The following is a 20,660-nucleotide window of genomic DNA, read 5'->3' as shown; positions in this document are numbered from 1 at the left end:
AAGTGTTTTTAAGATAGTAACAGTAAGTTCTGACTTCAAATATTGGTGAGCAATAATCTTGACCCTTAATACCTTTATACCTTTTTTGCCTACGCCCCTGGCAACCTCAATTCTCACAAAGTCTACAACATCGTTTACTTTGCCTAACAATATTTAGTTTGGCAACAAAAGTCGCAGGCCCACACCCAAAGGACACACACACACAAAAGGAATGGGAGGCTTGTGTGGCCGTCCCTTTAGCACTCACCCCCCTAACAACTCATTTGGCACTCATCAGTAGGTCAGGGCATTGTTAATGCGACATATCCTTGAAATCCAGGACGAGATCCGTTTAAATTGTTGAGCTTTCTTTCGGACGAGCTGCGTGCCCGTCTTGGTCTCCGGCTTATTCCGCATGTCTGTCACGTTGTCCGGCGCTGAAAGGAGACACCAAACGGGGGCCAGACGTTTTTTCGCTCCGTGCCCGGACAGATTGTGCTTGGTGGGACCTACTGGGATGAATGGATGGGGTTGCTGGGCTGCTGGACTGTTGGACTGCTGGACTGCTGGATATCTGGGTGCGTGTCTCCTGCTCTTTGTTGGTAATTACCTCAAGTTGGTCATTTGATGATGCGCAAATCCCGTCGAGCTGGCCGGAGCACTGAGCTGTGATTGCGGACGCAGGTGGAGTTCCCACCCCCTCAATGGCTACCGAAACCGAAAGATGGGCGACGAACTGAAGCCACAGGTGGGTGCGTGGCCCTGGGGCTAATTGCCGTTAAGTGCCTGGGCAATCCTCAAACGGTTGATATTTTCGACATAAATAATCCCAGTCAGCTGGCCGTTTGACTTGGGCCATGATTCTCACAGAGTTCAGGGCTTGCACAGTGACAAATAGGACGATTGGGGGGGCTTGTGAATCATTTAGACTCGCAATGTCTTACTTTAAGCTCCCAATTAACACAGAGACAGTCTTGTGTCTCATTTAGATGTATTCATTTTGTAACTAAGTAATGTTAATCATGCGTTGTGTTTGCAATCGGTGGTAAGGACTTTGAAGAATGAAAGATAATTTAAACTTAAATATTTAAAAAAATATCAGATAACGATTTTCTTTAATTTAAATTCTGGTAAGCAAGATATAATTTTGTTTTTATTCTATAGTAAAAAAATATTAGTATAGGGATATTCATAATTAGTTTTATTTTCTTATTATTTGATATACCATAATAAAAAATATTTTTAGATATTGGAAATATGGCAAATGTGGAAATTTAATACATTTATTTCCTGTGTGGAGGCATTAAAATAGGGTAGTGTGTTTCAGAGAGCCAACCTGGGGTTTTCATTTTACCACTAACCATTTTCCTACGAATATTTACTAGTAGTCTAGAAACATGATCAATCGATTTTGTTAGCTGCTAATGGGTAATATTTTTGGAGCTTATGTATAGTTTAATTCCTGTGTGGAGCTGGTAGAGGAGGGCGTGAGATGGCGACAGTCCGCCGGGAGCTCTCCCACCGCATGGTCAAAGTGCTTTTGGTCGCTTGGACCACTTAAGCACAGCGCTTTGGCAATGCTGGCAACTGCCCTTAGTACCCTCCCTCCAACCACCACTGTGGGGCTGCTATTTTGGCGGCAGCACGTGCAGGTGGAGCTACGGGTGCGAGTGCGGCTGCTGCATCACATCGCATCGCATCGCCCTGACACGGATGCGAACTAGCTGAAATGCAGCTAACGAACCGCAATTGCGGTCACATTTCATGAGAGCGGGCACGCCGTCCGCTGGACACTAAAACTCGCCCCAGGCGGACCTTTACTCGCACACGGATGGGGTGGAAACACTGGACGACTGATTCAATTTGCAGCCAGCGACAGGCTTTTAGTGCTCTCACTCCCCAGAGCACCACCACTCATCTCATGACCGTTTCCCAACCATACCCATCCTCCTACTCGACCTCCCGACTGTGGATATCATCAAAAATTAGCTTGTTTGACGGGACGGCTGCTGAGGTGGGAGTGGGATCCACATGTGGCATTTTAAATGCATGTGCACGAACTTCCGCTGGAAAGGTCGGGTCATTCCTGGGTAAAGTTCACAGAGCAACAGGTATATGACAGTCCAATTAACTTGACGGAATTTAAAATGAACTAAATGAGTTTAATGAAGCACTTGTGAGCAAAATAAAGAATGTCATAATTAAAGAGTATGAGTGCGAAAGCTGAAAGTGGGACACTAGATGATAATTAACACATTAAAAGCTCTTTATTTAAACTCAGTGTTTATTTAAATTAAAATAACAATACAATATGTTTGAGTCCAGTGTGTCACCTAAATTTATTCGGTTACAATTTTTATGAATAAAATATGTACAATCCATAACCATAAAAATGATGTTATATTAATGGTCCCAAATTTACTGTCCCTATAAAATGTATATATTCGTAGGTTCCTAATCAGAAATCTGAGTTAAAAAAACAAATGCAACACACTGTTGATTTTAAGCATAAGTCGACCTAAACTTATGTTTAATGATTGATGCTAACTCAGGAGGTGTGGATCAATTTAATTTAATGGGTCAGGGCATTAAAAAAAACCTTTAGAATCTGTTCTTAAATGGTCTTTAACCATTAAACCTGTAGCACAGTGAAAACCAACTTTAAACTCTGCCCTTCTGTTTTTTATCCCAACTGCCTCATCACACTAAACGTAATGAGCAAATTAGAGGTGCTGGTTGGGGGAAAACTATTTGGAGGACAGCTGAGGACGACATCACATCCAAAAGATGCTGCAATAATTATGCAAATTTCAATTTGGTCCGTCTAGTCGGGACACAAACCCACAGCAGCAGTGACACCTTCGTTGGGCAGGCTAGACTAGAACACAAGGATGAAACCGAGGCAGCAGGACTTAGGACCCAGGCAATTTGCAGGCTGCGACAGTCTCCGAGAAACGTGCGAAAGGAACAAGTCGTGACCCCGCACCTCAACTGACCCCGTGAACTTTGGCTACCCCAAAACCACCCGCCACCCACACAAACGTAAGCGCATTTTAATGATCTCATTTATGCTAATCTGCAAACGCTCGAATCTGTTCACGCACACAGACAGACAAAACCACAAGAGGTGAGTCGGACGGGGGGTCACCAACGGCCACCGGCTGGTAATGCTAATGAAGTCTAATTGAATTTCGGACACTTGACACGTCCCACAATCTCTGATCTCTTGTTGACACGCTGGCAAAGGGGCGCGACGCATAAAACACAGAGTTTAAACCAGCAATTAAGTGGGAGTGGATAAACAATTTCGATATTGATATTAAAACATTTGCCTCCTGTTGGTTTAATAGAGCCATTCAAACATTATGTTGACACAAAACATAGAAGCCATCTAATAAATAAATTTGTGTTAGGAAGTAGCTAAAGATTTATGAGGAAAGTCATTCTTGTAAAAAGAATGTTAAATCAATCGCGGCCTTAAGGTGTTAATAGTTTAATTTCCAATAGTTTTTTATTTCCAATTAATCCATTTTTTTAATATTTACATTACTCAGAATACAAGAAAAAATTATAGGTTAGCATGTGTAAAATATAATGAGCAAATTCCTTTTTTATGAGAGCTTTCCATTGATGTTTCTAATAGTTCTGTAGCCTTACTCATTTCTTTGACAGATAAGGGTTAAACCTTACTTATTTAAAGTTGGTTATAGTTATTGATTTGAGTCAACGATATGCGCTATCCACTCGGTATGCCCTATAACATTGGTTAAAACTTGCCAGCTATTGGACGAATAACTAATAATACCAACTAGGACGAGCCATGTGTTTTCCGAAAACAACATCATTTTACCCAATATGTCGCCATGTTTTCCATAGTTTTGACTCACTCCAGGGGGTGTTTTCACACAAACTTGATTAGTTTCGATTGCTATCCCAATTTTGATTGAACACTTAAAGGGATCAACAATTTGTTGGTAAATAGTTACGTCCTTATCAGTTTGCACATAATCAAATGTAGTAAAAATTGCACTAGATTCGACAAGTCGCTGATAGGATTTGTTCACAATCAAACATATTGGTTTTTTGCCGTCTGCAAAACAGGAACTCATTATTGAAAAAGTTAGACTTCTGCAATGAATAGGTTACCTATTATGACAGGTCGCTTCAGTTTAAGTAACGCTATATCATTTTTGTAGTTATGAGTATACAATGGGTGCTTAAAGATTGAGTCAACTCTGAATTCGTCATATATCCGTGTGGCTCCCGCCACACCCACATCTCTGAGAATATAAATAAATTGATAAATTTTGTAAAGAAATTACTGATATTACTTACAGAGAGTCGGGATTTAATGGTATTCCTCTAGCATTTGTGATGATAAATCCTTAAAATTAAAACGGATTATTTTTAACAAAAAAAAAAATCAACTTTGGCGGAATCGGGTTTTATACCTTTAAAAAATAAATAGATAAGCTTTTGATTAATATGATTTTTTGTATAAATAAGAAAGGAAGCTAACTTCGGCAAGCCGAAGTTCAAACACCAAAGTTATAATTTTTTTAAATTTATTTTTCCGATTGTTCCTATGTGAGCTATATGCTATAGTCGTCCGTCAATATAAAACAACTTTTGGGAAAGTTTCATGCAGATAGGTTTAAAACTGAGAGACTAGTTTGCGTAGAAACGGACGGAGAGACGGACGGACAGACGGACATGGCTAGAGCGACTCCCTTAGTGATGCTGATCAAGAATATATATACTTTATAGGGTCGGAGATATCTCCTTCACTGCATTGCAAACTTCTGACTGAAATTAGAATACCCTCTGCAAGGGTATAGAAATTACTTATTTAATTACCGAACCGATTCCGCAAAAATTATTTTGAGTCGTTGGAATAGATACGCACTGTCTGTGATAAACACACCCTGGGCCATGAAGTTCAGTCCATAAATTTGTGCGCGTAATTTTGATGATAAGGTATTGCCACTGCAGTCGTCATACAACCACATCCGCTGAACCATTTCATAGTGTGAAGGTTTTTTAATAATTTTTGTTTTTGGTGGAGCAACCACTGGTCTTTGCCATGTTTCAAAACGCTTTACTGTTGTCGTAATCCAGTCGACATAGCTTGTTACATCAGTAAAAACTCCAAGTCTATTACAGCGTATTTTGCCATGGCCCACAATGACTCCGCGATGTGATTTGTTTTTAGTTCTGACAGAAATAATCAAGGGACTAGATTGAAAATCACAATCTTGTTGTTTTGATGTACTATTTGCACAGATCTGATGTGAACTGGGATTCACACCCAACATATAATTGCAATGGCTTTGATTAAGCATATTAAGGGTGACGCCTTTATACGTTTTACTTCTCAGGTCCCAGGAAAATGCTGTAAACGTCTGACCAGACCGTTTGTTTAAAGTCTTATCCAAAACAAGGCAGATTGGATCAATATAAACTGTGAAAACAAGTTTATTAAAAAATCTGTTAAACGATTAAACTGTTCACAAACCATTGTAGACCACTGGGCGCGACAGTTTGAGTAGACCAATGTCATTCGAACGATCGAGTTCTACGTACGAATGATGTATCACGGCAAGGCTTGCTGCATACATTTCGGGTGGCTCTGATTCGGGATACGTTTCAAACTTCACAAATCTTTCATAAAATAAAAAAAAATTTTTGTTATAAAGCTTAGTTGAAAAATTTGTTTAAGCTCAATTTAATTTTTATATGAATTCTGTAAGGTGGGAAATAACTACAAAAAACATTTTGATTTAAAAAGATGAAAATATTACTTTTTTAGCCTTGTAATTTTTAATATTAAAAAAAACTTAAAAATAAGAAAAATTTGATCCTCAAAAAACTGTTTTACTTTTTTACGAAAAAGGTAATGAAAGAGAAACAAGCAGAATTTGTTTGAAAATATGTGTTATTTAATTTAAACCTTACACAAACTTTCAAAGAAAGTATAACCACAATATACCCAAGACCATTGACTAATGATCAAAACAAACAGTTAACAAAACAATTAAAACGACAGTAAAAATGAGTTATGAGCTACTTTTTTTTGTCCCAATGTATGCAAAATTTTAACGCACAGATAAAATATTTTTTTGAGAATACTTACAGGTCTCCATGATTATATATGCAATGAGCAGCAGCTAAAACAAAATCTGAAAAAGAACATTTTATATTATCACCCAATCTCTTATTTATAAAAAAAATACGAACGTTTGTTAATCAGCGTACCGACACACAGAAAATATGTGGCATTACTTATGGCTGCCATCCATGCAGCCGCTTGTATTACTTCATTCTGGCCATTGATAACTTTGGGTCTAGAAGATCCACAGGGTTCCTCAAAAAAACGTAAAGCATCACCATAGCTAACAAGCAAAGTCAGCAAAAAAACCCAGGCTAATGATGTCTGCATTCCACGGAAGTCACGAAACAAATAAAGCATTGTGTATAAAATTTAAACCTTATCAACAAAAAAGTTTATACAACATTTTTGGTTTAATAAAAAAAAAGACGGTCATACAAAATTTTAAGAAAATATGAACATTTGAATCATAAAAAGTTTCAAACAAAAAAAGAAAACTTCCGTAAGCCGAAGCTAATATACCCTTGCAGCTATTACAAAAATAAAATATTATTTAAAACACCTAAATTTTGATTTATATGCGTACATCTTTAAAAACATTGAAGCTTTAATGATTCTAAACTCAGTTATTTGTTCGTTCCAATAGGACTAGACTAGAATTAAATTAAAAGAGCAATTTTAAATTATTAAACTATTACTAAACCCAAATCCAAATAATAAAAAAGTTGAAAAATAGATAAGTTAAATTGTTTTATAAATATTTGTATTCAAATAAAAATTTAAGATTTAAAAATCTAACTTTAGTTAATTTGAAATTAAATTTTTTAATTGATAATAAATTTTAGGGAACGACAAACCTAAATTTTTTTACCTGTTCTGATTTTCTTACTGCATACCATTTTTAGATTAAATGTTTAATTAAGCTTATTTTAGGTCAGATAATAAATTATAATATATTTTTAGTTTCTACAAAAATCATATATTCTGCTGCTGTTATATCTCGATAAAATTAAATAACTAAATAAATAAGTAACAATTGTACTTCTTTGCAAATATAATCTGGAGTTTACTGCTGGTTAAGAAGGGTTTCCGCTCGCTTTAGCTTAAACATTTTTAGAGTGAGTTTAACTTAAAACTTTTAGAAAAAATATATCCTTAATATACCCTTACAGACGATATTATAATTTATTTATTTATAAGTTTACAACGCAGTGAGGGAGATATTTCCGACCATATAAAATATTTATTCTAGAAAGCCTTCACTAGGAGAGTCGATCTAACCGTGTCCGTCTGTCTATATGTCTGTCCGTCTGTTAAGTTTGGCCTCGTTAATGTTCCATCTTTACTAGGGGAGTAGAGTTTTTAATTTTTAATTTTGTTCGCTAGTAATAGTGTCAAAAAGATAAAAAAAAGATAAAAGATAAAGCGTTTTTCATACAGTTCACGATTTTAAATTTGGTGGTAAAGTAAAAACATTTTGGACACTATTTCTGTACAATAGCTTCTAAATAACGTCGTTTTATTTGTATTCAATATCTAAATATTTTTTCAATCTGCACCGGTAAACCAAACTTTCATTTCTAAAGGGTTTTGTCGATACTATTTTGTAAGCCATTACTTAACAGCAGCCCCGTACATTTGAATTTTTACTACAAGAAAACAATGGCTCGCAGAAATTTCTGATTTGTACCTATATCTTTAGAAATTCAGATTTATCAATGACACTTCTATTGATTTTTGGGCCATAGGACGCTTTGTGACATATTTTGTTAGCTTTAGAGCTATTTACACCAAACTTTTCCCTTCGAATTTTCACTAAAGCCCTTTTAAATCGTACTTAAAGAGACTGGGGACACAACCCGTCGATTTCAATCCCCGTAACCAGGATCCGTTTCTGAACGATGTGCGAGTATACGTATCTGTCCGGCTCCATCTCGACGGGTTCCAGCTGCCGTCCAGCGAAGTCAAAATTTGCGTTTCTGCGGCTGCGGCGGGCATAAAATTTCCTATGCATTCGACCACATTGAAAATTTCTCGTAATATTTGATTTGATTTTTAAACAAAACGCTGTCCCTTGCCTTGTTAGAGTGAGATAGTGGCACTGTGAAGTGACGAGCGTTGGTCAGGCTGACATATTGACAAGGGGATTGGGGGTGTGCACTCCGCTTTTATGCCCACTCCATGCCAGTGTAGCAACAACAAATCAGAATTATTTGACAACGCAGCTAATTTACATGTGCATGCAGAAGGGGGTTGTGGGGTCTGGTGTTGAACAGACAGGAGCTGATACTCGTATCTAACATCCCAACAGCCTGTGGTTTCTGTCTGCGGCTTCTTTCTGCGGCCTGGGCATGGATATGGACCTAAAAGTGGACTAAAACTGGAACTGCAGCTGCCCCTGGCCTCATTGCCAAATCGTCGAACAGTATTTTAAGTGGGCAAAAAGTTGAAACCGCTTTCGACTTGCGTTCAATTTCATTTAATTACTTTGACGTAAATTTTGAAACTTTATTACCGATGCAGGAGAACTGGAAGTAAGTGTTAACCCTCTGCGTTCCCATCACTGAATTTTATAAAAAAAATGTGGTTTTTCTGATGTCTTTTAAAATAAAAAGAGAAATAGTTTGAGGAAAAGCTGCACTTAATTTAAAACTGTATTGTATAATTACTAGATAGTCAATTTCGTATCAAAATTAGGAGCAATATATTAATATATGTATGTGTTTTTTAATGAAGACTTATAAAAAGTAATAAAAAAAAAGTGTTGTTTCCTTATTATTATTATTATTATTATTAAAGTTTCCGCTGCACTTACTAAATAACTAATATGTTTCGGAGCGGGTTAAAGCTTTAAAAATATTACATTTAAGCAAAGATCTCGGAGGAGCGAGCAAGTCAAGGTAGGGTTAATTTAGAGAAAACTGTTGCGTGCACATCATTTTACCAAAAAAAAACCTATTAGGCACAAAAAAAATTCAATAAATAACAATGACAATACACGAAAGATGACTCGCCAAGTCGGGTGTTTAACCAGCTTGCATATTATATCATATCAAGCTAATAAGCAATATCAACGGACTCTCAGTAGATAGTTTCCTTGAAAATCCATTATTTATTTATGCAATGTCAAGCTCAAATGCTTTCTTATCGTGGTTTTTGATGGGGACCCGAAAGATGAAGGGAAGAAAGGGGGGTAAAGAGCTCTGAAAGCATAATCAGCATCTCCATTAAGAGCTGAGAGAACAAAAGAGAGAGTGATTAATAAAAAGAGTGCGATCACCGAAACCGTGACAAAGAAAAGCCCCACCAAAGACGCGATTATAACAAAGCCTATACATGTACATATGTATGTATATTTATACATGCCAAGGGGATTTTACACATGTCCGATATGGATCTCAGCATTATATACATACATATGTATATGCAAATTTGACTACTGTCAGATAGTGCTCGACGATAACAGGGCTGATTCCTATCTAAACTGTAACAGGTGCCCAGCAGACTCGAGAAACGCGATCCCCGTTGGGTCCCGAGATAAAATTGATTGATAAGGGGGGAGGGTTTTGGGTTGCGGGGGAGTGGGGAATAGAGGGCGGCAAGAACACAAAGCTCGAAAAAAAGAGAGCTTCACGCAGGAAAGCTTCGCCACACTTATTGCTATTGTATTCGCTCTCTTTGCAGCTCGAGTTTCAATTTAGTCAATTTACCGTTACCGTTACCGTTACAGTTGCATTTGATGAGCGCCGTCGAACAAGCAGCCGAAGCGGACCCGTGGAGCAGCCGGAGCGGGAGCGGGAGCCACAGTCGAAGCCGCAGCCGAGCGACCTCCATCGGCTCATCCTGGCTGCACGACGAGCTTGTAAGTTTGGGGTCTCATTTGTGGCTGGACCGCCAGCCGCGATCGGTCTCTCTGTCCCGTTAGTTGCGAACCGCAACTCTCTCTCCCCACCCACGCTATGTGCTGTGTTTTGTTGTGAATGAGAGCCCCGTAAACTGTGTTTGTAACTGTCACTTTCTACTCTCTCCCACGCCGGGCGTTCTTTGTCCGTCATGTATCGACATAACGCGGAGAGCTCTTTCTGTTTCATCAATCGCCTCAACGGGAATGCCAACGATGAACTGCAGCAACCGGGAGAGCACGAGCCCACTTCCGCTCTTTTGGACTACTGCAAACGCAAGGTGGGTGTGGGTGTGGTGCGATGACCGCTCATTGATTATTTAACAACACCCGAATCGTGGGAACTGACCAACGTCTCGCAAAACAGTTCCTCCGTCCATATGTGGCCATCCTGACGCTGGTGGGCCTCAATCCCATCTCCACGGATATGAGCAATGTCCGGGCCTGCTGCAGCTATGTCCAGGCGCTGATGGTCCTATTCGTCCTGCTGGTGGGATACCTTTTGCGATACATATGCGGCTATAGGTGAGTTTTATGGGATCAATACTATGGGAACACTGAGAAACACCAGTGCATATCAATTCCTTCCAAAAGATTTTGTTTACAATGACTTGAACAATGACAAGTAGATATTTAGATTATAACAAAGAAAGTGAAACCACTCTAAGAGAAAACCATTGCAACCAGTTAATCGCATCATGTAAGCAACCCACACTTAAATGCGATCAAGTGTACCTATATATGTATATCATTCGTTTTTTAATAATAAAAAAAACCTTACCGGCTTTGAATGTAAAACCGTATTCAATTGTCGACTATTCGAAAAAACAACTATAAAAACAAACAAATATTTAAATTTAAAGAAAGAGATTGTATAACACAACAATAAAACAACTGTAAACAACGTAAAAGAACAACATTTCCCCAGACATGTTTATTGTCACAATCTTTTCAACGAGTGTTTTTTTTTGGTGATATAATTTTGATTTATAATTTTGTAAATTCATTTTTATTAAAAATTTAAAAATTTTTTAAAATTGATAATAAAAAAATCGTACTTTTCTCTTTTGACAATTTCACAGATATAGAAAAGAGTTTCAGATATGTATAATATAATTACTAATGATTTGGATTGGAATAGGTTTTTGGTATTTCTTTAAACCAGGGACCGTAAAAGTTATGATTTTTAAAACAAAAATCTCGATTTATTTATGCTGTTTTAGGGTAGCTAAACCAAAAAAAAATTCTATGACCTCTTTTATGTAGACTGCCATTTATCTTACGATTCTTTTCAACCTCATAACAGTTATTTGCGGTTTCTGCTTTAAACTATAAGTATTACTTGGTTTTAATTCGTCATCATGGTTAATTGATAATATCAAATAAAGCCCACTGGCACAATCTATTTTAAACTAAATAGACTCTTTTGAAAAAATATCCTTTGATTCAAAACAATTTTCCTTCCAGAGGCGATCGTGGTTTCACCAGCTACCGGGATATTCGACCCATCACCAATGGAACAGATGGTGGTGCAGCTTCTCCTAACACCATAGGAGAACTACTTTTCGGATTCATAATGCCCAGTGGGTTCAACCTAATGGCTTTCGTGTCCGCAGTGCTAGTGTGCAAAGTCATCGACCACGAACAGCTGCAGAACCTCATCGAAAGGGTATTCCTAATGTCTGCCAAGCCAAAGAGACTCTGCCGGATGTTGTGGCTTTTTCTGGCCGTAGCACTGGCCCTGCTCATTTTGCTCTTCGCGTACGCCTGCTGTGTGGTGATGATGCAGCCCACCCAAATCGTCAAGTTGTCCTGGCTGGCAGAAGCTCTAAGCGACTGGGAGACCTGGGTTCGTGTAGGTCTGCTGGTGACCATACTCCTTCAAGATCTCGTGGAGATTATTATACTGAGCAACTACTATATAGAGTGTTATTTGCTGAGGATGCATCTGGAAACGCTCTCGCACAAGCTTCTTATGCACTCAATCGATTCGCTGGATTGGATGAGGGAAGTGCTCGAATTTCGAAAACTGTTGGAGCGGCTGAATCAGCACGTGTCTATCCCAGTGTGCTTCCTCATTGTGATGAACCTGGCTTATGCCTTCGCGGGACTGGTATACCTCTTCAAGGACTTCGATTTTCACTACTGCGCCCTGAAGCTCGTGTTACTTAACATTGCCAATGTGATGCTGTGGCTGTTTCTGGGATTGCTGCCTTTCTTCGTAGCCTCTTCGGTGACGCGTGTGTGCCAGAATGCCCAGGCGAATGGTCATCAGATACGAGTTCGACCTTTCGTTTACCACAATACCTCGGCGGAGGACCTTAACTCCACGCTTCTGTTCGCCGCCTCGCTGGACATGTCCGCCAAACTCTTCCGAATGCCCATCCAGCCGAACTACCTGTGTTTCGCCATCCTTGTGGTGGTCATCGTCATCCTTACGCTGGGCATGTGCCTGAATCTCAACGCCCTGGGCAAAATTTAACCAAGTACTTGTATGCATTCGCCTAAAATAATAAACACTTATAGTATTTGTCTAGCTTACAACTTTGCGACCTGACTGACCGGCTGCTACGCAATTTATTTACAGTTTATGGCTTCCGTCTACGAATTTGCTACTTATTGGTACTCTAAAGATTAGTCTCAGTTCCGGTCTCGATTAGTCTGCCTACGAGTATGCACTTTGGTTTTAGATCGTATGTGTCTCTTCCACACAAGTCCTTGTTCCTGGCTCTATTCCTGCCCCGTCACCAGCCCAGCCACGGCGGATGGTTGATCTTAGAGGGCGGGATAAAGGTGAGGTTGACGGGTATGTTTATAAGCGCGTGCCCCCGTTTCAGTCGCTGCAGCGTCGACCGAATAATGACTCCGTTCTTCCCGAGCAGAAAGCCGGCCGGTATGTTGGCGTCCCGTTGAGAGTTGTCATGTATCATCTCGATGTAGTGCTCAAACTCTGGCGAGCTGGGATTGTACTCGGTGATGATTGCGGCCAAGGCACCCGCTGCCTCCGCCTGTAGCGTCTTGGTGACAAAGGAGCACTCCCTGTAAAGTAATAGTCTATTATAATTGGTCAAAGAGAAACTGTGATGAGCGAATGTGTAATTTTTTAAGGCATGTGCACCGAATATTTTACAGTGCCCTTTTAAATCGTCTAAAATATTATTTATTATATTTTTGTAAAAATATCATTTCTACTCAAAAATAATATAAGAACATTACAATTATTTATTAAACTTTAATTTATACTATTATTGAAATTGTTGTTGATCAGAAGAGAGAGGTCTGTATAGTGACTTTTTAAAATGGTTCGATGATTTTGCAATTTAAATTTTTGTTGTATTTACTAAGTTTTATGGTTCAATGGAGGCTTTGTTCCAGAGCATTATGACATGATAATTTTATATTAACCGGTTACTACTGACCCTGATCTATGTTTTTAATAAATTTCGTCGTAAAACAGACATACATGTTCGTGACACTTGAATAAGCGGTTTTAAAGAAAAGAAACCGATCTCAACAGAATTCAAATTTTTTTGGATCTTAGGATATTTGATGGACTCCAAGACATTTCAGTAACACCTGCGAGGCACGTTACTAGATTGTGAGATCCCTGATGATAAGCATTAAATGGGCGAAACTTTATGGAATGGTTTGCTGACAGTTGAGGTAAAAAGCTTTCTTGGCGTAAGTAGGGTAAAGAGTGCTGATAAAAAGTACCTAGGTATGCACAGGGGCACCATCTCCTAGGCACTTGCCATCACCGAAGATAAGCTGTATAATGTTCTAGCCATTCTAGCGGTTCTCACCCTCGATCGATAAGTGCGACGCCCCCATTAAGATCCCGGGCGTTCCGGATCTCTTGGCAGGCGCCCGGTGGATCTGTGAGCACCAGCGGTACGCCCTCCAGCCGCTCCGAGAAGGCGGATCCAAAGTCCTTGGCCGGACGCAGCCGGTACGTGTATTCCAGGTCCGAGGGCGACAGGATTTCAAAAAACACGTCACCCGCTATTATGTCCTGGGTTGTGATCGGTATCGATATCGTGGTGCTGGCTCGGATAAAGCGGCTCAGTGTGGCGGCAAGCACTAACCAAACGATTAGCATTTTGGCCACGCACGCATAACTAATGTAAATGTTTGTTGCAAAAAAAAAAACAAACTAATATCTTACGGCGCTAGTGATGGAACGGCCGTCGAAGGTGCCGCTCTAGCGATTCTATCGGCTGTTGAAAAACTATACAAAGTATCGAATGGGGCCAGTTTTAGCAACTCAATTTTTAGTTATTATTTTAAATTATAAGCAACAGCTTATTGATTTTTAAGTTTGAAACATTTCATTATTCAGCATATTTAATATTTTTGTTTTTAGGGAATATCCTTGATAAAGAAATCGATAATCTGTCTGTTATTGGGTAATTGGCTGGTGAATCTAGAAAAGTTTCGGGGTATTTCATCGTTCTATATATTTAAAGTTTTTAACTAATCATTTTTGAAATATTTTTTTTGGTTTTTTATTAGCCGTTACACTTTTTTGGAGAAATCGATAATTTGTCTTGCTAGACTAGTTCGCTACCTTCGGCATGACATGTTAATTGGATCTATTTTTTATTTTATTCTGAAAGCCAAAATGAATTTAACAAAAATGTAAATTGGATATTTCTAACAAACATTTTAATATCCGGCAATTTATAAAGCGTACCCCTAACATGCCAATCGGTAATCGATGCCTACACTTTGCAAATTTTGAAGTGTTGGCAATTTAAATTGCACGCTTACAATTTAAAAGTAAAACAAAAAGTAAAAACTAGATAATTAGTTAATAATAATGTATTTCGATAACCCTGCCGTGAGGGGTATCCCTTACACATGAGCCGATAAGAATCTGGCCATCACTACGGGCACACTGGTTACGCGTGGTCAAAAAGTATCAAATTGGGGCGAACCAAATTGGGTTATGTTGTCACCACCAGGTGTCGAATATCCTTCTGTGATGGTAAAAGTAAAATTTGTGAATGGAAAATGGAAATTCGAAATCCGTATTACGCAGCAAGCTCCGAAGGAGAATTAACACCCCGGATTAGTAATTTCCCTTCAGTCTGATATTTCGTTGCCGAATCGACAAACCCTGAACCAATGTGCACCGCGTGGAGGACCAGTGTTGCACTTAAACGCAACCGAAGCAACTCTGACGAGTAGTCGATACCTCACCGATTAAGTACTCGCTCGCTCAGCGGCAGCCATTTTAACTTTTGGCGTCGAAAATACGGCGAGGAAATCTGAGGAAGCCGGAGATCCTGTTCGTCTGTGTGGTTTTTTTGCATCCAGCGCAAGCAGTGTGTAGTGCTCGAGGGCCCGTGGAACCAGTGAGTGTGCGAGGAAGTTGAGAAGTTTGAGAAGAAACCTATCCGGAATCTAACCAAGAGCGAAGATGTCGATGTCTGCCACGTGCTACAAGTGCAACCGGCCGGGCCACTTTGCCCGGGACTGCAGTCTCGGAGGCGGCGGCGGGCCGGGCGGCGTTGGTGGTGGCGGCGGCGGGGGCGGTGGCGGCGGTATGCGCGGCAGCGATGGCGGCGGCATGCGTCGCAACCGCGAGAAGTGCTACAAATGCAACCAGTTCGGGCACTTCGCACGTGCCTGCCCCGAGGAGGCCGAGCGCTGCTACCGCTGCAACGGCATCGGGCACATCTCGAAGGACTGCACCCAGGCGGACAACCCGACCTGCTATCGGTGCAACAAGACCGGACACTGGGTGCGCAACTGCCCGGAGGCCGTCAACGAGCGCGGGCCGGCCAATGTGTCGTGCTACAAGTGCAACCGCACCGGACACATCTCCAAGAACTGTCCGGAGACCTCGAAGACTTGCTACGGCTGCGGCAAGAGCGGACATCTGAGGCGCGAGTGCGACGAGAAGGGCGGACGGAACTAGGCCGTGGCACCACCTCACAAAATGTAATCATCGAAGGAGGAATGAGTAATAATTCAACACACGAAGAACAACCCGAAGAAGAGAAAGAAAAAACATAAAAAACGAAAAATCAATTTGCTACAACATTCACAAAAGCCAGCCAACAGCAACAACAACAACATCAAGAAGCGATAGCAGCACCCAAGTCATGATCAACCCCTCCAAAACACATCCCCCCATTAATACACATGCAGATACTATAATCTAATCCAAAAATTATCCAGTAAACCATCTCTGATTCCAAAAGCCGAGCCTGCAGCGCGGTGCCAACGTCCCGAGAACTGAGAGAAGAGAAGCAGAATTAGCTTTCCGAGGAGGAAAGCCAGAAGAATCAGTGGCCAAGGAGGAAGAAAGGCTCTTCGAGCTGTGGTACGAAGAAGAAGAAGACGATAGCCAACGGCAGCTGTGCAGCCGAGAGAGCAGATGACGCCGACGAAGAGGATGAAGATGAAGATGAGGAAGAGGAAGACTCGACGACCCAATTTGTAAGATGAGACTAAACCGCAACAGCAACAAGAGAATTCACCAAGCAAACCACTTTACTATAATTATACCTATATGATTATGCTGCAAAAAGTGTTTGAATTTACTAATTACATTATAACGAATGGAATGAAACTATATAAGATTATATAAAGAAAAAATACCTTAAAATACTATATAAATGATCCTATTAGGAGTTCCACAGCCAGAAACAACCGAAAGAAAAAACGTAAATAAAAATGATTAAAAACCAATGAAAAAACAAAGAAGCAGAGGCGGCGAGAAGACGTTACCACTCGACTCCATCCAGCTGCTGCCGGCGAGCCTTGGGAATTCTACAGGATGTACGACTGCCTACCCAGTATCCCACCACCACCACCCACCCACCCCACATCCAAACCACACCATACTCCCATCATCCAAGACGCCCGGCAAGATCTCTCGAGCGGGGTAGCTAGCTATATAGCGCGCATAGCTGTGGAGCCAAAGGGGGCAGCAAACAAGAACAGAGAAGCAGAAAAGAACAAGAAGAGAACATCAACAATGGTAGACATACGATACGACGACTATGAGAACGGAACGCAACGCTGGAGAGGATGAGCTAAGCGGTTAAAGCAGAAGAAGAACAAGCAGCACTCAGAACTCAGTGGGAAAGAAGAAGACAACAGTACACACACACCTTCAGTTCAGTTGGACGGGACACAAAAGATGCGAAACCTACGTACGATGAAGAAAATGAAAATTCAAATATCACTGTGATTGTTTTTTAATTGTAAATTAAAATGCTGGAGCTGCTGATTTGAGACAAAAAAAAATAATTATATGCCGTGTGAATTTTTTGGAAAAAAGGGATAATAGAAAGTAATAACACCAAATGTGCCACTTATTGAGGATCACTTGCATGCAAATCCAGTGGGGGACATACTTCAAGAAATATTAATACATCATTAAATTAATTTCACTCAAGGAGTTACCCCCAGCTTATTTAAAGCAGATCCGCCCCTGACCAGGAGAGAGCGATCTATCTTTCTTCCTCTCTCTGCCAACCAGTTTACCGGCAATTGCAGCTGCGAACACATGGCGCGGGCAGCTGATGGGGCTCTCTCTCTCTCTGCCCGCGAAATCTGCCATTGTCGACCCTGTATGTGTATGCCGCTTTCTTTGCGCTCCTGCCCTGTGTGCAATTCACATACATACACGCGGTAAGTGAATACATACATACAAGTATATCGCTGCGAAGTACAGTCGCCGCTAATGGTGAAAACTGGCTGTGCGAAAAAAGGCAGAGAGAGCAAGAGAGAGGGCGGGCTGGGTGGCAACTCAAAAACTCCGCCGGTTGCACTTGGCAACAAGTCGACAATCGACTCCGATTGAGGGTCAAGGTCAGCGCTCGCGCATCAGCTGCTGCTGCGCGCATGTGTGACGTCGGAGGCGGAGGCTCGCGAAAGCTGTGCTCCAAGTCTCTGTTTAAGGAGCTGCATGTGGGTAAGAAGAAGAGCGGATCACAGAGTGGTTTCGGCGGTTAGCGAGCCGGTTTGGCTTCTTTTTTGAGGTTCACTTTATTTTATTGCGGTACGATCGCGAACAGTATAACAAAATCGCTGCATTTAGGCCTATGCGGGGAGTTGCAGATGTTATGGGTATAATTATCACCTGTGGTCGTATTTAGCAGGGGATAGAAAACTACCAACTTACCCAAAGTATTCCATGTAAGAGCTCAGCTAAAAATTCTAAAGATTTGTTCATAAATAAAGCAAGGTAGATATGCCCTTTATTTGTAAAAAAATAAATGTAAATGTACATAAATGCTTGGTAAATGGTATTTAAATTTGGTTTAAAAAAAGCGTTATCAACTAAAAACAAACTGGTATTATGTTTTTTCATGTCGCATAGTGCTAAAAGTTTTTCCTAAATCTTTTTTTATGTTCAATAAATATGACAACTTTTGAAGTTTATATTATAAAATTGAATTACTAGCCAAAACTGCTTCTGGAAACACATTCTACAAAATTTATACTTGAAACAAAAATATAAACATGCCTAAGAGTAATTGTAGTGACTGCACATGTCGTTTGGCCAAAGAGGTGTGCCAGCTAAAGGGTAACAACTAAGAATATGGAGGAGAATCCGCTGAGATCCCTTGTAACACAGACCGCATCCCATAGCTGTTGTGAATGCCCAGAGCAAGACCCTCTCCAAGTTGGTCCGGCAGATGAAGGATGGTTGCAATAAGGATGAGCAGCCCAAAGAATCCACCCTGTGCGGTTTGAATCCTTGTCTGAAGTGCCTGCAGCCTGACATACTTTATCATCTGGGGCTAGACACGGAGACCACTGATTTCCCCAAAGTGTTCGGCGATGTGCGGGTAAGTCTGACCCTTGGGAACTCAGTTAACCAAAATATCTTCAATAATTTAGTGATTTTGTAAAATGTTTATAATCAGTGAAAAATATCAGCACGTTTTAGAGTATTTCCCAAACTTGTAACATATAATTATTATTTTTCATTAATAGTTCGTTTGCATGGGGGGTACACCGGGGCGTATGGAGAATTTTGCCTACTACTTGATGCAGGAGATCGGCCTTAAGATAAACGCGGCCACCAAACTGCGGGACATGGCGGAGGCGGGCAAGCGATTTGCCTTGTTCAAGGTGGGACCCGTGCTATGTGCCAGCCACGGAATGGGATGTCCCTCGATTTCCATACTGCTGCACGAGCTCATCAAGATGATGCACCACGCCAAGTGCCAGGATCCCGTCTTCATCCGGATTGGAACCTGTGGTGGCATTGGTGTCGATCCCGGAACCGTGGTCATCTCCTCCGAGGCGGTGGATGGTCGGCTCAATCCCGCCCACGAGATCCTGGTACACGGCGTCAGTGTCCAACATGCCAGCCAGTTGGACGAGGGTCTGGCCGATGACATCAAGTCGTGCCACGATCCCAGCAAGGACAATTATGAAACCATCATCGGACGGACGATGTGTACCCATGATTTCTACGAGGGTCAGTCTCGATTGGATGGCGCCTTTTGCGAGTACACACCCGAAATGAAAAAGACCTACTTGGAGGAGCTTCAGAACCAGGGAGTGAAGAACATCGAGATGGAGAGTCTGGCTTTGGCCGCTCTTACCAGCAGGGCCAATATAAGGGCCGCAGTGGTCTGCGTGGCCATATTAAATCGCCTCAATGGAGATCAGGTGAGATTAAATAAATCTAAATCAATATCAATTCATTTTTCTCAAAAATATGCAAAAAGATATTGTTTAAATTTATAAATTATAAAACTAAGGTGTATGGCTAGTATCCAATCCTCGAATTGAAAAAAACGAGTGCTATACTTTTTCTTTACTTTACAAAAAGGCGATTCTTATAGCTTTTAATAAAAACTATCATTTAGTGGTAAAACTGTGATTGGGCAATTGTTCATTTCAAGATAATCACAAAAATCTAAGCCATTCGCACGCTACTCAGACAGAAGTGACTTTTTCGAAAAACTGTTCAAGAACGGTTTTCAGCACAACGTGGTCGAAGATTTAAATAAAATTAATTTTAAAATGTTATGTATTGTCAGATCTTATTATTGTTTTTATTTTGAAAGGATGGTTGTAGATAAGTAGTTTTTTGTTTAAATTGAGTTTTAATGGCTGTTGCATGCGACATTTCAATAAAAATTTTAAAACAGAACTTCCGCACTTGTCTGAATTTGGACTGAAATATTTCAAAATGTGTTAAATTTAATAAGATGCCCTGTAAAAACATGTGAAAAAAAATACATTTTCAGACATTGTATGTTTTGACTGCCGTTGACTTTTCTGGAAAGTTACTCATATGTATTTCTCTTTTATATTACATTATATATTGTACACCTTAATCAATTACTACCAACTATTTAGATCAAAACGCCGCATGAAATTTTGGCAAAATGGGAGAAGCGACCGCAGGTGCTAGTGGCCCGCTACATACGCAAAGTTCTGTACTTCCACGAAAATGATTCCGACTGGGAAGAACCTGACGAGGATGAGTGCGAAGGAGAAGCTCCAGAGAAGGGTGCGACTCCACAAGGCGGTGCTGGAGACACCCAAAACGCGCCCCCAGAGGAGGCTGAATAATATACTTGGACTGGAAATACTCATTGTCGACTTGTGACTGCACCAACGATTTCTTTAAGGGTGCTACCCAATTAACATTAAAAACAATGAAAATTATGTTAACTAAATGTTTTTTTT

The 20,660-nt window shown here is 40.5% G+C and overlaps 5 protein-coding genes across 12 annotated transcripts; 3 read left to right on the top strand and 2 right to left on the bottom strand.

Annotated features, from left to right (window-relative positions):
- Positions 1–3,547: 3,547 nt before the first annotated feature.
- Positions 3,548–9,944, bottom strand: LOC128255601 (probable threonine protease PRSS50). 3 transcript variants are annotated; one of them, XM_052985293.1, is made up of 8 exons: positions 9,799–9,944; positions 6,217–6,412; positions 6,113–6,158; positions 5,495–5,640; positions 4,886–5,440; positions 4,315–4,363; positions 4,126–4,259; positions 3,548–4,069 (listed from the first exon to the last, which is right to left on the bottom strand). In XM_052985293.1, exons 1-8 carry the CDS (start codon positions 9,928–9,930, stop codon positions 3,690–3,692), a joined length of 1,638 nt encoding a protein of 545 aa, XP_052841253.1. In that variant the 5' UTR covers positions 9,931–9,944; the 3' UTR covers positions 3,548–3,689. The 3 variants fall into 3 exon arrangements, with proteins under 3 accessions (XP_052841253.1, XP_052841254.1, XP_052841255.1); XM_052985294.1 differs by having other exon boundaries at positions 9,805–9,944; XM_052985295.1 differs by having other exon boundaries at positions 9,811–9,944.
- Positions 9,945–9,956: 12 nt separating this feature from the next.
- Positions 9,957–12,533, top strand: LOC128255602 (uncharacterized). The gene is made up of 3 exons (XM_052985296.1): positions 9,957–10,270; positions 10,357–10,514; positions 11,457–12,533. Exons 1-3 carry the CDS (start codon positions 10,142–10,144, stop codon positions 12,469–12,471), a joined length of 1,302 nt encoding a protein of 433 aa, XP_052841256.1. The 5' UTR covers positions 9,957–10,141; the 3' UTR covers positions 12,472–12,533.
- Positions 12,354–14,284, bottom strand: LOC128255604 (PRADC1-like protein). Of its 3 annotated transcripts, XR_008267676.1 has the most exons (3): positions 13,793–14,284; positions 12,552–13,028; positions 12,354–12,493 (listed from the first exon to the last, which is right to left on the bottom strand). XR_008267676.1 is itself a non-coding variant. In XM_052985302.1 (2 exons), the coding sequence occupies exons 1-2, from the start codon at positions 14,086–14,088 to the stop codon at positions 12,734–12,736; spliced, it is 591 nt and encodes a 196-aa protein (XP_052841262.1). In that variant the 5' UTR covers positions 14,089–14,284; the 3' UTR covers positions 12,518–12,733. The 3 variants fall into 3 exon arrangements, 2 of the variants coding, with proteins under 2 accessions (XP_052841262.1, XP_052841263.1); XM_052985302.1 differs by lacking the exon at positions 12,354–12,493 and having other exon boundaries at positions 12,518–13,028; XM_052985303.1 differs by lacking the exon at positions 12,354–12,493 and having other exon boundaries at positions 12,518–13,028; positions 13,704–13,844.
- A 920-nt stretch (positions 14,285–15,204) lies between these two features.
- LOC128255605 (CCHC-type zinc finger nucleic acid binding protein) lies at positions 15,205–17,252 on the top strand. Its single transcript, XM_052985304.1, has one exon. It carries the CDS (start codon positions 15,412–15,414, stop codon positions 15,910–15,912), a length of 501 nt encoding a protein of 166 aa, XP_052841264.1. The 5' UTR covers positions 15,205–15,411; the 3' UTR covers positions 15,913–17,252.
- A 225-nt stretch (positions 17,253–17,477) lies between these two features.
- Positions 17,478–20,609, top strand: LOC128255603 (uridine phosphorylase 2). 4 transcript variants are annotated; one of them, XM_052985299.1, is made up of 5 exons: positions 17,483–17,919; positions 18,480–18,534; positions 18,600–18,799; positions 18,948–19,631; positions 20,328–20,609. In XM_052985299.1, exons 1-5 carry the CDS (start codon positions 17,914–17,916, stop codon positions 20,541–20,543), a joined length of 1,161 nt encoding a protein of 386 aa, XP_052841259.1. In that variant the 5' UTR covers positions 17,483–17,913; the 3' UTR covers positions 20,544–20,609. The 4 variants fall into 4 exon arrangements, with proteins under 4 accessions (XP_052841257.1, XP_052841259.1, XP_052841260.1 ...); XM_052985297.1 differs by lacking the exon at positions 18,480–18,534 and having other exon boundaries at positions 17,478–17,919; XM_052985300.1 differs by having other exon boundaries at positions 17,489–17,919; positions 18,491–18,799.
- Positions 20,610–20,660: the final 51 nt, after the last annotated feature.

Source organism: Drosophila gunungcola, assembly GCF_025200985.1.
Source record: "Drosophila gunungcola strain Sukarami chromosome 2R unlocalized genomic scaffold, Dgunungcola_SK_2 000011F, whole genome shotgun sequence".
Taxonomy (NCBI): domain Eukaryota; kingdom Metazoa; phylum Arthropoda; class Insecta; order Diptera; family Drosophilidae; genus Drosophila; species Drosophila gunungcola.
The sequence above is the reverse complement of the archived record's forward strand: the minus strand, read 5'-3'. Positions and strand labels throughout refer to the sequence as shown.